Source organism: Limulus polyphemus, unplaced genomic scaffold (assembly GCF_000517525.1).
Source record: "Limulus polyphemus unplaced genomic scaffold, Limulus_polyphemus-2.1.2 Scaffold1453, whole genome shotgun sequence".
Lineage (NCBI taxonomy): Eukaryota > Metazoa > Arthropoda > Merostomata > Xiphosura > Limulidae > Limulus > Limulus polyphemus.
In genome coordinates this window covers 44685-59778 of record NW_013667063.1, presented here as the reverse complement: position 1 = coordinate 59778, position 15094 = coordinate 44685, and the positions used below count along the sequence as shown (strand labels likewise).

Genomic DNA, 15094 nt, shown 5'->3' with positions numbered 1-15094 from the left:
AAAGTTATATAAACTGTAGAATTTTTTAACATTCTTACAGATTCCATGCTAGAAGTGTAAGAATAAAATTTCAAGTCTGTTGTTTTATATGCAATGCTTAATTCCAAGGTGACAATATAATTTTAACTTTTTACCACATTTCAATTTATAGATAAAATGTAAATAATGACATATTTACATTATCAAATTAAATATTATTTTTACTTGCTTGACTTTTCACCAATTTTATGCTCATAACTAAATATATTCAAGTCAGGATTTGATTAAGAATATTAAGTGGTATAGCAGTTTACCCACTTTAACAATACCATTTCTCAGAACTATGGTTTGTTCCTTACATCCTTACAGATGCTCCAGTTAGCCAATATCTTGAGAAACCATGAATTACTGCTCAAATAACTATTTAATTAATCATGTTTAATTTATGCTTAAGCTATTTCTTTAGTTGAGCTTTATTAGTAACTGTTCAAACAACATGCTGTGCCCTCATAAAAGGATGACTTTGAAAGGCTGTAGTAATAAAGACACTTGCACAGAGAAGGAAAATTTATGTGAAAAACAAGATATGAATATTATATTTTCAATGGATGATAGTTTCTTACCATTTATAAACCATACTTTAGGATGTGAGAAAAATCCTAAAAACACAACTATAAATGCATTGTTTACAGATGAAACTCTTCAGAACTGCACAAAAATTAAAGTTGAAAAATGTCTTTTATTTTTTCTTTGCAAATTACACTAAATAAATGTTACATTATTACAAAATATAGATTCTAAAATATTTTTGAATGAAAAGTTGTTAAAATAGAGTTAGAATTATTATGTTGACTTAAATTTTGAAATTTTATATGCAGATGTTCACTCAACACCTGAAATGTGCTCTCAGTGCTAGAAGGGTTAAAAGCAATTTTCTGGTGGTTTATGGTTTTCAACAAATATGGGATGAAGTGAACATATGTTAATAAATTCAAAGAGTTGGCAAAATTCCAGTTGTGCAGACCCTTGTCTTTTTAATTCCCAACACTATGTTTTAAAACACAGTGATTTTTGTAATTTTAAATTAAAACTTTACAGAAAATATTATACTTTGAAATAAATGTTTCCAACGTAAAAAAAGGTATCAAACTTACTAAATAAATCATGTAGGCACCATGACGAGAGATGGAAGATGCTGTAGTCCAACATGGATCTGTGCTATTATATATGCTTGTACAATTTGGTCCTTCTACTACATAATTGCTTTGTATAAAAAAAAATAAAATGAAAAATTCCTCACAAGTTAGCCTATTTTACTTCATAATTTAGTTTTTCAATAAAAAATTAACAGTATAACTTTAAGATCCAAACTTTTAATATTAACAAATTTCACTTCAATAAACTATGAAATTAATGTCCACAAAAATATATATATATATGTAGTTGATAAACTTTTACAGCCACATAACAGTTTAGCAGAATCATAATTTGGTATGGATATTGGCAACATTATGAGATTACAAATACCACAACAATCATACATAAAGTATAGAATACAAATAGTTTTCACGATTCCCTTAGTTGAAGTCCTTTAATTGTATGTAATAAAAATTTTTTTGTTACTCAGTACTTACAGATATGAAATAACAGCTTAACAGAAAAAAATTGCATTTGATTGTCTTAGAGTTTTCTCTGATTTTATAATTTGTTTATAGTCAAGTACAGTTACCTAGTATATTTTTCTTGTTCACAAGCAAACTAACATACAACTTCACATACATTGTTTCAATAGAAAAAAAAGTCCATAACAGAGACAGTGTACATTATTAAAATCAAACCCCTTTTTACTTGCACAACTTTTCATCAACTTTATGCTCATTATTGTAAACAAAATACATTCAAGTGCGGATTTGATTCAGAATGTTAAAACAGTTTACCCACACAATAAAAACAGGTGATTTTTAAGCCTAGCCACTTGTCATACATTTAACAATTTCATAAAGAAGATAATTTCCTTTATGAAGAACAAAATTATGCTACATGGTACTTCTAATAGTGTATATTTAAAGTTAGTTAATTGTGTTGTAAACATATATTTCATTAGGTTAGCAAATTATGGTAAGGTATGGGCAGTCTTGTGATTTTTCACAAGTTTTCAAGTAATACATCTGAATCAACCTTACTAGTTTTTATTTCTCTATAGGTAAACATAAAAAATATACTGTAATATATCTTTTATGGTTTATTTACTTCTTTAGTTTCCAAAAATGCAAAGCTTTTTTTTTCTTTTCTTTATTAAAAGAAATATCACAAGCATCTTTGTATTTTAGAATGTTATCACACATACATACTTATTCTATGTAAAATGTAATTAAACCATTTCCTGTTATCAATTATTACAAATGTGTTTTATTCACCAAATTCTAAGTATTTTACTTCATATGTATCAGCTGTCTGATGTATTTGTGTTTTAAGATTTCTGAAAATGCTTACCACGTAACATCTCTCAGTGATTTGGCTATGGCAGCAGCATAGATAGTCAAGTCCCCATACAAGTAGACAACAATACACAAGTAGAAAAGATTAACCCCAACTGTAATCAGAAATATAAACTTTATTCTCACACTAATCTCTAATCAAATCTTGTAGACAATACAAAATGATGATGTAATCACAAAAAAAAGAATTTATTACTGCCAAGTAAGGAATATTTTTGGTAAAGCCCAAAACTCACATTATGGTGTACATAGTTTCAAGGTGTCCATCAGTACGATGTAAATATCACTTGAAGCATGATGAAATGATTTTTGATTTTGAAGTGCTCACTTTTTAAAACAACAAGATAAAATAAAAAATTGAGAATTTAAAAACCTGCAAATAGGGGTCATGAAAAAAGTAAGGAAGCAAAACTGGAGACACTATATACATTATTTACTCAAACTACAAATCCCTATTCTGACTCCATCAAATGTAATTCTAGGTAACAGTATGTAGCCAAAATAAAAGTTTGTAGTTTGAGTAAATAATATCTACAGTATATCCAGCCTTGTTTCCTTACTTTTTACAATTCCTGTTTACAAGTTTTTCAATTCCCAATTTTTTATTTATTTTATTTGTTGGCTCTTTTATGCTCAATTGTGGGCAAAGGATTACTTGATATGGTACCTAACCTAATACACTGTAATTATAATAAACATAGCTAGTAGCTAACTGATATGGCTCATGATGATTTACTGTAGTTATTGACTATCTGATTGCATTAGTTGGAGATGAAAAATGTTAAGCCACAGCTAGAGATTTGTTTGAGAATATAGTGAGCATTTATAGTTTCTGTGTGAATAAATTCTCTCTCTATATATAATGCATAGTATTGTTATATTTGTGGTAAATTTATTGTAAAGAAACAAAGGCAAAACATTACAGAATTAGTAAAACAAAAAGCATATTATGTGTATTTTGGAATAAAACTTGGGGACAAATACAAATCATGGGCTCCGCACAAGGTTTGCACCATTTGTGCCAAAGAGTTGAGACAATGGACTAAAGGTAGAAAAGAGTCTTTGCCCCTTGGAATTCCAATGGTCTGGCGTGAGCCTAGAAACAACAGAGATGACTGCTATTTTTGCTCACGTAATGTGCAAGGCTACAACACTTGAAATAAAAAGGAAATTTCTTATTTGAACCTTCAGTCTGCTATAAGACCCATTGCTCATTTCTATCCATTATACCTTTATCCTAATTCAAATATTTCACCCAATTATTAGTGTAAATCTTATTTTATCTCTGCAATATTAACAATAATGATTCATATAAATTTTTCTAAAATTAGAGTCCTGCAATCTAGCAATAAGTACAACTCCTGAGGTCATTCTATACCACTTGCTGACATAATATTCTATCAGTTACCTAGTAAAGTTCAGCACAGTGAATCATCATTCTCTTGTGATTTTCAAATCTGAAGCACCGTTTAATTCAATATACAAGTTTTTTAAACATATTAAATTTCATCACTTATTGAAAACAAAAGTGTATGTCCAGAATAACAATCTTTGGTTCCTATTTTCAATATAAAAAAGTCTTATTTATTGACTACTAAGATGTTAAATCTAGTATTTTCAAAAATCCTAATACAAACTTTCTTCAAAATCCTCTTCCTAAACTACTACAATCTTTGTTTTACAACTATACACTCAACATGAATTTATATACAGCTAAGATATTAACTTATAAGTACATAGTTGCTCATATAATTTAAAGAAACTGTATTCTTGCCAAACCAATTTATAATTTTTCATAAATATTTAAAATGTGTTCTAAAGGGAAGAAGAAATAATTATTTAAACATTAAAATGTAGTTAAATCCTTTAAAATTTACAAACTTTGTCTTTATTTTAAAATATATATTTTTCTACATATTTCCCATGAACATATGATTTATCTGTACAAAAACGGTCATATTAGAAATGCTCTCAACTTACTGTTGCATTCACTTATGTAAAGCTTATTACAAATACCTTTATTCTTTACACTTACAAAATGATATTCAATTTCTAAGTATTTTCCTATAATTTTTATTGAAAAATTTGTAGGATTGAAGTATCTTTTATGCATTTTTTTATCAATTTGAACTTGGTATCCAGTTTTACGTTGAAAGATATTTTGTCTACCTCAGTTCACAAAGATAATTCAAGATACAAATTTTACATAATTTTTAGTACTAAACATATATGATGTATAATTTTTTCATTATTACAATAACATCAGGAACTAAAAATTTGTTTAAAAGATTAAAAAAAAATTATAAAAGTGATGTCCAAAGGTTTTTGTTTTGAAATTATTCTTACCTAATCTATGTAATTATAAATAACTTTTTCTTTCCTCCACAGGGCAAGATGGCTTCTATCTTTTTTAACAAAGGTTTGTATGTTTTAATTAAGTACAATACAAGCTCAAACATACATTTAGAATGAAAAATTTGTTTTGCTTGAAAATTCTTCCTACTTTGTATGTTACCAAAAGTTTTTGGTTTCAAGGTACATATTTAAGGTAAACAAAAACAATATTAACTGTTTGCCTTTACATATTCTTATAGGGTGCACTTTGTATTGTATTTACCCTGTTGAGCATCACAGATATGCAAGAAAATAAATTCTAAATACACTGCAAAAACAAGTAATAATACGCAGATAACAACCTCTTAAAGTATTTGATTCTGTAGTAACTATCCTGAAATAAGTAAATTTAGAATATAAAAAATTGTTATATTAGTCTTTACCATTGCTTAAATTTTTTATTGAATTTTTGATAACTACAAGTTACTAAAATCTTTAATTCAACAGCTGTTGTTCTGCATAAACATCAGTGTAGTGAATAGAAAAGATATAAAAACTGTCACTTGGTTTGATTTTGAAAAGTTATGTTAAGTTTAATGGTCATAACTTTTGGCATGAGAGTTACTATACAATTCCAAACTGTAAATAGATTTCACAACCAACTTATAAATTTAAATTTTGTTCACTATTTTAAAGTTAACATTTTCCTACACTGAAAATGTGTTTCTGATAGATACTTACCTTCTTTCACATAGCTTTTCTTGACTTATACTGCACTCTATAGGTGAACATTTTCACTCACCACTAGCCTTGATACTCTCACCTACCCTCACATGTATTCATGTGAGACATCTGCATGCTACCATGCAAATGATCATGCAGCAACCCTCCACCAATAGAAGTGCAATCCTATCATAACTAGCACCCTCTCTTCTGTGCAGCCTGTAATCACTTCGACATTGGGCAGTACATACAAAACCTACACCAGAAGAGGGGAGGTTGGGTGGGAAATGTGAGAGGAGGTAAGTATCTATCAGAAATACATTTTCAGAGTAGGAAAATGTTAACTTCTAATATGATATCTTCTCTCTTCCCACAAATAGCTAGAATCCCACATTGAGTTGGCAGAGAGTCCTGTGACGAGATGATCCCCTTTTAGAAAGTGCCCAAAGGAAGGCCATGGGGTGAGTGAATAAATAGAAGATAAAACACCCATGGGAGATTGCATCACTTCTGAGCTGATATACTTTTTGTCCATGTGAAAACTTGTCACAATAACGGTGGCATCCAAGGAAGGACCTCTACCTCAACCAACACCAGTTGAATTGTGATATCCAGCTCACGATAGGAAGAGGATCCTCTACCTATCACCTCAGATACAGGAACTACTAGGGGAGATGAGCATCCGTACCAAGGACCCACATCATCATGTGTCCACAACAAAGTGGGTTTAATCTCCAGTCCAGCACCAGGCAGCATTGAAAATTTATTGTCCAGTCCATGGTAGGAAGAGGGTACCCGGCCACACATGAGGACTTGTGTGGCTGGTTCAGTTCTAACCATTACCATATCTGCCAGGAACCAACATCCTCAGCCAAAAGGACAAAGTTCATGTTGGCAGAATGCATCATCCATCACCTGGTGGCATCTGGAATTGTACATTATATCCACAGTACGATAAGCACCAATGCCATATACACCTGCAGAATACCACTGCCCTACTCTCAACTGAGTGGGATTAAGCACACTAAGGAAGAAGCCTCCATGGTCCACCACCCCAGTTGCTAGGAACTGGTAAGTGGCAAGGACTCCCATACTACACTAAAAGAAGAGGGGAAACAGCATGTTGGAATTTGGAGGAACAATGCACTAGAGAAATGCAATGTGATCCAGTGACCTACAATACACAGATCAGCAGGAATGGGCAGCAATTCCTGTCTGCTTTACTCATGTTAGTCCATGAGCATACGGTCTGGAGTGAATATCTTTATGAAGCAAAATACTGCGAGGAATAACTAAAAGTGTTCATATGGAACACCCCATCTCAACAGTTGGCGTATTTGACACAGGTCTTACACTTGCAAGTTTAAGTATAAGTATATCTGGTTAGGCAACACTCACCATAAAGCAGGATCCTGAGACACAAAACAGAGCCCCTGCAAAGGAAAGGTAGAAAAAAAGAGAGAAATCTTGGAGCACAAAATGGGGACAGGAGGAAGACGAACACCCATAGAACAGGAAACAGCCAGGAGTTGAAGGTAATGAGCAGTGAAGGTATGGAGAGTGTTCCACATACCAGCATAAATGATGTCTTCCAATAGATGATGAAAATGAGCAACCAGGGTCATGGGAAGCTGATGGATTTGATGGAAAAGACAACAATCATCCAGTGAAAGGAAAGAATAAGCAGGCAGATCCAACCTGAAAGGCTATTAGGAGAATGGTCATGCAACTGGAAAGGATTCCAAGGAATAAACAAAGGGGAACCACAGAAGGAAGCAGTGCACACCACATAACAACAGAGAACCCTAACCAGGCATAGGAGGCAATCGGGGCCAGAGAGTCAATAAATGTGTGATATGGAAGGAAGGGAGATGGGTGTGAAGTCAGAATTATCCTCCCAAGGGCATGGAGGACTGCATTGAGGTTCCAGTCCAGGAGAGAGGCAGGGCAAGGGGGACGGGTGAGGTAGAATGAATGAAATAAAAGGGAAAGGACAGGCAAATGGCATATTGTGTAAAATGAAACATGACTGAAAAAACAGCCAGTGACTGATGAGACTAAGAGGCCCCTGTCAAAGAGCTAGGTAAGAAAGGAAGTGTTGTGGGGAAGAGTGGGACAAGAAGGAGGACAACCATAATGTATGAACCAACTACAGTACATGCACCCCCTTCCATTGGTACACAGACACGGAGGAAGGATGAATAGAATGGGAAATCAGATGTCATGCTAGGGACCAGACAAAAGCCATGTTTGAAGACAGAGTGCGGGAATGGAAGGATGATGCATGCCAAACTAGAATTGAAGTCAAATGGTGGGGGAAAAGAGGAAGTGGAAGAGGAAACAATGGCCTAAAGAATATGACATGGGATGGTCTGGATGATAGAAAGGACCTGGGGAAGCAGACTTATCAGAGGGTAGGCATATGGGTAGAGGCCCTTCAAGTCCAGACAGAGAGCATCTACTACCCCAATCAAGGGATGTGGAACAGAAGACCAAAACTGTGGGAGATAAAAATTGAGATGTGTGGCAAAGGCAGGGAGAAGTTCTGTATTATAATTAACGTACAACATCTACAGTAAAGAATGGTGGTAGTACAGGTTTATGGGTGCATCTCAGCCAATAGTGTCAGAGGTCTACACAAAACTGACTGCTGACAAGTACTGATACATTCTGTTCCATTATGCTATTCCCTCTGGAACACAATTCACCAAGTGAGAAATTATTTTTCAGCAAGACATTGATCCCAAGCAAAGATCCAACATGAACATTCTTTAAGCTGTATGGAGTTATGTAAAAATTTAAAAAGTCAAAAGATGACAAAAGAACTTGGCTGAATCGTGGGGAGTAATACAGGACATTTAAAATAACACTACAGTTGTGCACTAATAAACTGTACGGCAGCATGAAAACAAGGTGTCATGTTGTGTGTAAAACAAATGGCTGGTATACAGAATACTAGTGCATTGTACAATTTATTCCTTTTTATTTTGTATTTCCTTTAATAATATTTATTACCATTAATAAATTCACCATCTTATTACCATAGCTCATTGTTTATGAATCCTGTATGTGTACCACCTGGGTGTCTCCATAACTGTTTACATTAGTTTAGTTGCTCACTTTGTTAAAAGACTAACTGAATTAAAGCTAACCCTTGAAATAATGCAAGTGAACTGAAAAACAACTAGTATGCTACTATTATTATTTCAATAACTTTTCTCTTCAGTTTATTCACTGTTTTACTTTCAAGTATTGCTTCTTCACTTGTGTAGCTATTAAAAAGTGTCTTATTATGTATTTTAGCAAGGTAATTACTGTCATAACTAAAACCTTTAACCCACAGAGCTAAATTAATCGTATATATTTTATACGTAATCTTTCAAAACATAATTTTACTATAGACATTCCACTTATGGGCTTTGAAAATTACATTTATATGAAATAATAAAAGAATTAAAGAAATACTACTTAAACATATTTCTAACAAAACCTTAGTTTACTGTTACAAATTTCTCAACAAAAAAAAGGAAACCACTTTCTAATGGCTTTTTATAGGGAGGTATTGTAAAGTGCTTTTTTCAAACATTAGCACTAGATTTTAAGCTCTGGTTAAGATATGCTCATCAACCTTAAGAAAACATCAGATAATCATGCATATCTACTCTAAGAATTCCAATATGAGGCAAGCAATACAACTGAGTTACTCACCAATTCAATTCTCTCAGTAATACTGTAATAGTCCACAGAATCAACGGTGTCTGTATGAAAGAAAAATTTTATAGATATATATTTCATTGTGATTATTCAAAATATTTGATTATCTCTATACTACATTACCTGTAGTTAACCATACATGTGACATTTTAATTTTCAACCACTTACTTTTACTTCTCCTATACATTAAAAAAAAACATGTAGGCAACCATTAGCTTTCATAATTTTGAGCATAAAGTAAAAGGAAATTAATATTTTTGCTATTAATAGCTGTTAACTTACTACATCCTCTATCACAGAACTTCATTATATCTTTTTCTTCTCATCTTTACAGGAAACATTTCATTTCTTTATTCTATGCAAACACTATTGCTCACATTTCTCCACTATAATGTGACAGTCACTGAGAATCTGTTGTCATTGGATGTTGTGTAATAAATTAGTCACTTGAAAATATCACCTTTATATATACAGCACACTTTTATGAAATGCAGAAAATATTTTGCTAACACAGCCTCTGTATTTGGTATTTTCCTTGCAGTAATAAGACAATAAAAAATGAAAGATTTTAAGTAATTCCACTTGCACATTTAAACTTACAGACATATAGCACGCTTGTCTTTTTTGTATCAATGGTACTATAATACTAACACTATAATCAAGTCAAGTACAACTAAACAATGACTTTTTTTTATAAATGTAATAAAAACTCCTACTTTCTTTACCCACCAACATTTTGAATGATAGTTCCAAGAAATATTTCAAATATTTCCTATATCATACAGTAAATAACTTTACAATATTTTGTATATTTCTCTTATTCTAAAAAAATAAAAAATCTAAAATAATTTCTTTTCCGACACATGTAAAGTAATAACATATTAGGCTTTTGCTGTTTTGTTTTTACAATTACCATAATCAGTTCTAAAAATTCTAGAGAAAAAGTATATGAAAATATAAGTTTTATTTTTGTTTGTCAAATATCACTCTTCAGGAGACCTTTTCTTTTAGTGTTACATATCATTGGCTGGGATGAACATATGGCAGTCAAAAATCTATCTTAAATGCTATTTGTGTGCAGTATAAATAATGACTCACTGTTAAGATGTATTTTGTAAGCCACTATTTCCAAAAGTGTGGGGTATGCTACCCAAAGTGGCACAAATGATCTCTTAAGAGGGGAGCATGAGCAAGTAGAGTCAATAATGCAAAATTGAGCATTTTAATATATTTTTCACTAATTAAAATGATAAGTAATTACTACAACACATGTCGTATTTTAATGTGCATCTGTGTATTACATCTCATCACTTAACTCACACTTTCACTCATTTAAATATAAAAAAAAAAGGGAGAGAAGTGCAAGAAACCATATTTATTAAAGGGGCATGGATGACAAAAGTTTGGGAAACACTGCTGTATACCAAGGCTGGCAAAATGTGAACACTCTTTAGGTTTAATGACTGCAATTAAACATGATGTTTCATGACATGTATTATACCTAAAGAATTTTCAAGAATTTTATGAATTTTACAAATTCATAGCTTTCTCTTATTATATTATTTATATACAAAAAAGTACTTCGCAGGAAAACAAATAATGATCCTAGAAACACAGAACTGACTAAGGAGAAGAGGAAGCTGTTCATCTCGATCAATAGCATTGGATATAACTTCATCTGTTAACAGATCTTCCTGCAAGTTAACAAGAAAAAAAAAGCTTCTATTAATTTATTATAACAAAATCTTACTGACTAAATACTTGCACAGCAAATATATATGTATATATCTGAAACTTGAGCTGAGTGATTAGTGGAACTTACTAATCAATTCATCTTTGGACTCATTTATAATCAATTAAATTAAACTATTCAATTATTCTCATGAGTTAACCTTTGTATTTTCAGCTTTTTTTTAATTTTTGAACTACTCTTCATTTAATATGACAAATGTCTTCAGGTACAACAATTTAGGATTAAGTTAATTCTTTAATCCTAAACTGTTGTAGATGAAAGTTTATCATATATGCACATAGTACAAACTATAACAAGCTGAAAATACAATTGAGCCATTCTATGGGTTTCTACCTATAAATATTCACAAGACTACTCTACTGAAACTAAATAAACTAATTCTTCCTTTAAGACAACTGTTCTTAAGTTCCAAATGACAAAACTAGTAGAGATTTTTGTCACATTGTGACAGATAATACATAATTCAGTGAAAACAGATTCACTGTAATCCTATAAAAACACACAGTAAAAACTTTTAATATTTGCTAATAAAAGCTGTGATGATTCCAGATGACACACTTGCAGATATTAAAATGATTCTCAAAAAATCAAAGTTTGAAAATATACATTAAAACTACAGTAGTACTAAAAACTAATCACTGACATTTCAGAATTTTTCACTAATTCCATCAGTAAAATGAAAAACTTAAAAAATAATTAACAACTTTATTAAGCATAAAATTATCATAAGTGTTTATGCAAGAAGTTGTTGATACAGTCAAAAGTTCAGAAAAACACACACATTAAAATGATTAATAAGTTTACATTTTACAGTACACACTGGAAGAAACTGTAAACATATGTGCATGCTGAGAAATCAAACAACTTAAAGCTTATTGCACTAGGTAAACAGTGTTCAAGACAGACAGACATTCATTTTCCTTTTTCAGTGCTTCTTATATAGATAGAACTACCCATAATTAAACAGGAGTTCTGTTTATGTAAATACATAAACATATATACATATTGGTCCATTTAGGCTGTCACATTCATAATATTAAATTCAAAAATAACACATCAAATCCAGCCCTTATTATTAAAATATTTATCAAATCTTCCCTTAAACTTCCTTAATTTAATTGCATCTACCACATCTGAAGGCAACCCATTCCAAAAGCCAACCACCCTTTAAGAAAAATAAAGCTGTCTCAGTTGAAGATGATTCATACCCTGACAAAATTTATGTTTGTGTCCTCTAATTTTATTATTCTCACCATTAATACAAAAAAAACTTTTATATACTGTTAGACTATTATTAGTCCTTTTCTAGTAATTTCTACAAATACTGTTAAATCAGCAAGTTATTCAGCAATAAAAAACTTTTTACACAAATAAAGAATAATAAATCTTAACTTGCTACAACTTTTTTATTATCTAAGCAGTCTTACTATAAGTATGTTTGTAGCTTGGAAACACAATATATTAGGCTAAAGCTACAGTATTATTTAATCCAAACAACAAACATCACTGTAACAACACCAAAGTAGTACTTGCTATCATATCTTATGTTAGTACAGATGGTATGTATCTAAAGCTGATTAAGTTTGTTTCAGTTACAGTAAAGCTACTATGGCTGTCTAAGGCATTAGAATGTGATAGGCAATCCTATTTGTTGGTAAAGACTAGGCAATGGGTGTAGTTTGCTGGTTGCATTCCCTCTGATCAACAGTTCAAAATTAGGAACAGTGGTAGACAGTCTTGGTAGCTTTGCCATAACTCAAAAACAAATATAATGCCCACATGGCTGAAAAAGTGAACATGGTAGATGGCAATGGAAAGCAAACCAGAGATCCTCAGTTCACAAGGCAACCACCATAATTATCAGATCATTTTGGCCTGAAGCTGGACAAACATGAATTAACTGAAAAAATAATAATAATGAGAAATCATAAGGGCAATATTTCAATTACTCGATAGTTGGAATAATCGAAAATAGTAACAGCTGGAAACACAATTTTGACTAGTTAGTTATTTTTGTGAATCACACCACTAATAAATTAAACTGAACAAATGTGAATTCACTGAAAATAATAATGAAAAATCATAATTGCAATATTTTGATAACTTGGATAGTTGGAAAAATTTTAAATAGCAATAATCAGAAATACTAATTTTTCATTGGTTGTTTATTTTCATGAGGCATGACACTCTAATTAATTAAACTGAACAACTGGAATTAATTTAAAATAATGATGATAACTCATGATAATAATATCCTGATTACTTAATTGAAATTATCAGACAGTAATAATCAGAAAATTTCATTTTGATTAAACAAATATTTTACCTGACACTAATCTATGTAGCTAATGATCATAGGTATTCAAGTTAATCGCCTAGCTATACTTATGATATCCTTTGATGAATAATAAAACTTACTTTAAAACTTGTAAAATGAGTTGAGAATTAAATTAATATGTAAACATTAAATCAGTAAAATTAGTAAATGAGTTGAACATTAAGGTACAAAAATTTATAAACTAAACTTTTTCTGTAACAATGTGCATTGTATGAGAGAGACAATGCATGCTACTTAAACTAGGTCAAGGGAAATTGAACAAGTTAACTACATCTATGAATGGGTTAATTCTTATTCACAAGGAATAAGGATGTTGCTTGTTTGGCCATATACAGTGGTGTCATTTATTGGAACCTTCAACAAAGTTTCTAAAAACATAGTTATAACTTGCTTACAAAGCAGGCTTTGTATAACACTAGTTATGTCATCTGAATGATTGATTGTGTATCGAGTTCCGGAAAACAGCTGTGAAGAGCAGGAACTTAAGAGTACATCATTAATCTATACAAGCATGGGTGTCTTTCAGGATAAACATTTAGCACTGTAGAAAGCTACATAAAATCACAGTTAAGTCTTTACTGGTACCAATTAAACCAAACCAACACCCTTAATCAAAGGTTCACTGGGTGTGTACTTCAAGGTGAGTTTGAGAATAGCAGTAAAATGATGGCAGTAAAATGTTGTGATACCTATGGCAGAAAATGTCTATAAACTTCATCTGACTTGTACCTTGAGATGGGCATCATCTCACTATCATTTAAGACTTTTCTATAAACTTGATGGAGGGTTTAACAAAATAAGAGCCTATATGTCTTATAACTCTTAACTACAGCTTTACAGTGTCCGTAAACAATGAAAGTATGACTGAAACAGGAAAAGTATCAATATCATAATGAAGGGAAAAAAATCCATATTTTAATTCTCAATGCATGGTGCTTGCAAACTTATTCAAGTAAATCATGTATAGCCTTCTTACCACCAATTCCGACTGATAATTTATTGGTCCCATCTCTTCTTCTTTGATTGCTTTCTTGAAGTGCTGTACTGCATGCCGATGGACAATGGCATTGGCAGCTGCCATTGCCTCAATGACAAAAGTTGTTGTCAAATAACTAAGAAGAAACATAATCATCCACACATGAACAAGCATTTAAAAAAAATACTTTAATTATTAGCTATGACCTGTCATTCTATCTCTCATTACCTACACACAGTAAGCATATACACTTGTGTAATCCTCTTTTGTGTGTAAGTTTCATTGAGATGAATATTTTATGAAAACTGTTAAAAAACACTAGTAACTCATAATTTACTGATACTGTAATCAATGTACAAATCCAGGTTATTTATTCTAACTTCACACTTAGTACTTGCCTTTTTTTAGATAGTTTTGCACAATAATAATCATTAAGCATGACAGTGCTTAGTATGTAAAGATGGGCTGAGAAAAAAAATGGCCACCCAATTCAATCTATTACTCTATGATGCATACATATAACTGCTAAAGTTGAGCCTTATTTGAGCACCCAATTGCCATTATCAAAAGTTTCACAGCTTGTGAGACTCCCAATATCATTAAAAAATGTTGCTAAAGTGGAGAACTGGGAACTAGCTAAAGAGCCAAAGTGTACATCTTTCTTTTTTCTTCTCCCATGCTAGCCAAAAAATGATGGAGTTGTTACGTCTCCGTTTGTTTATTGATTTTTCCGTAACTTCGTTCCGACGAAATTTTAACGACACAAGTCTTTACTTAAT

The 15094-nt window shown here is 31.5% G+C and overlaps 1 protein-coding gene across 1 annotated transcript in view; it reads right to left on the bottom strand.

Annotated features, from left to right (window-relative positions):
* LOC106463648 (transmembrane protein 104-like) overlaps positions 1–14489 on the bottom strand; it is a 33097-nt gene extending 18608 nt beyond the window's left edge. The window contains exons 1-6 of the mRNA XM_013923698.2: positions 14316–14489; positions 10873–10942; positions 9243–9292; positions 7108–7165; positions 2473–2572; positions 1134–1242 (exon numbers count right to left, since the gene is read on the bottom strand). Of these exons, the coding sequence (XP_013779152.1) occupies positions 1134–1242; positions 2473–2572; positions 7108–7165; positions 9243–9292; positions 10873–10942; positions 14316–14489 (561 nt within the window). The remainder of the gene's footprint in view (positions 1–1133; positions 1243–2472; positions 2573–7107; positions 7166–9242; positions 9293–10872; positions 10943–14315) is intronic.
* Positions 14490–15094: the final 605 nt, after the last annotated feature.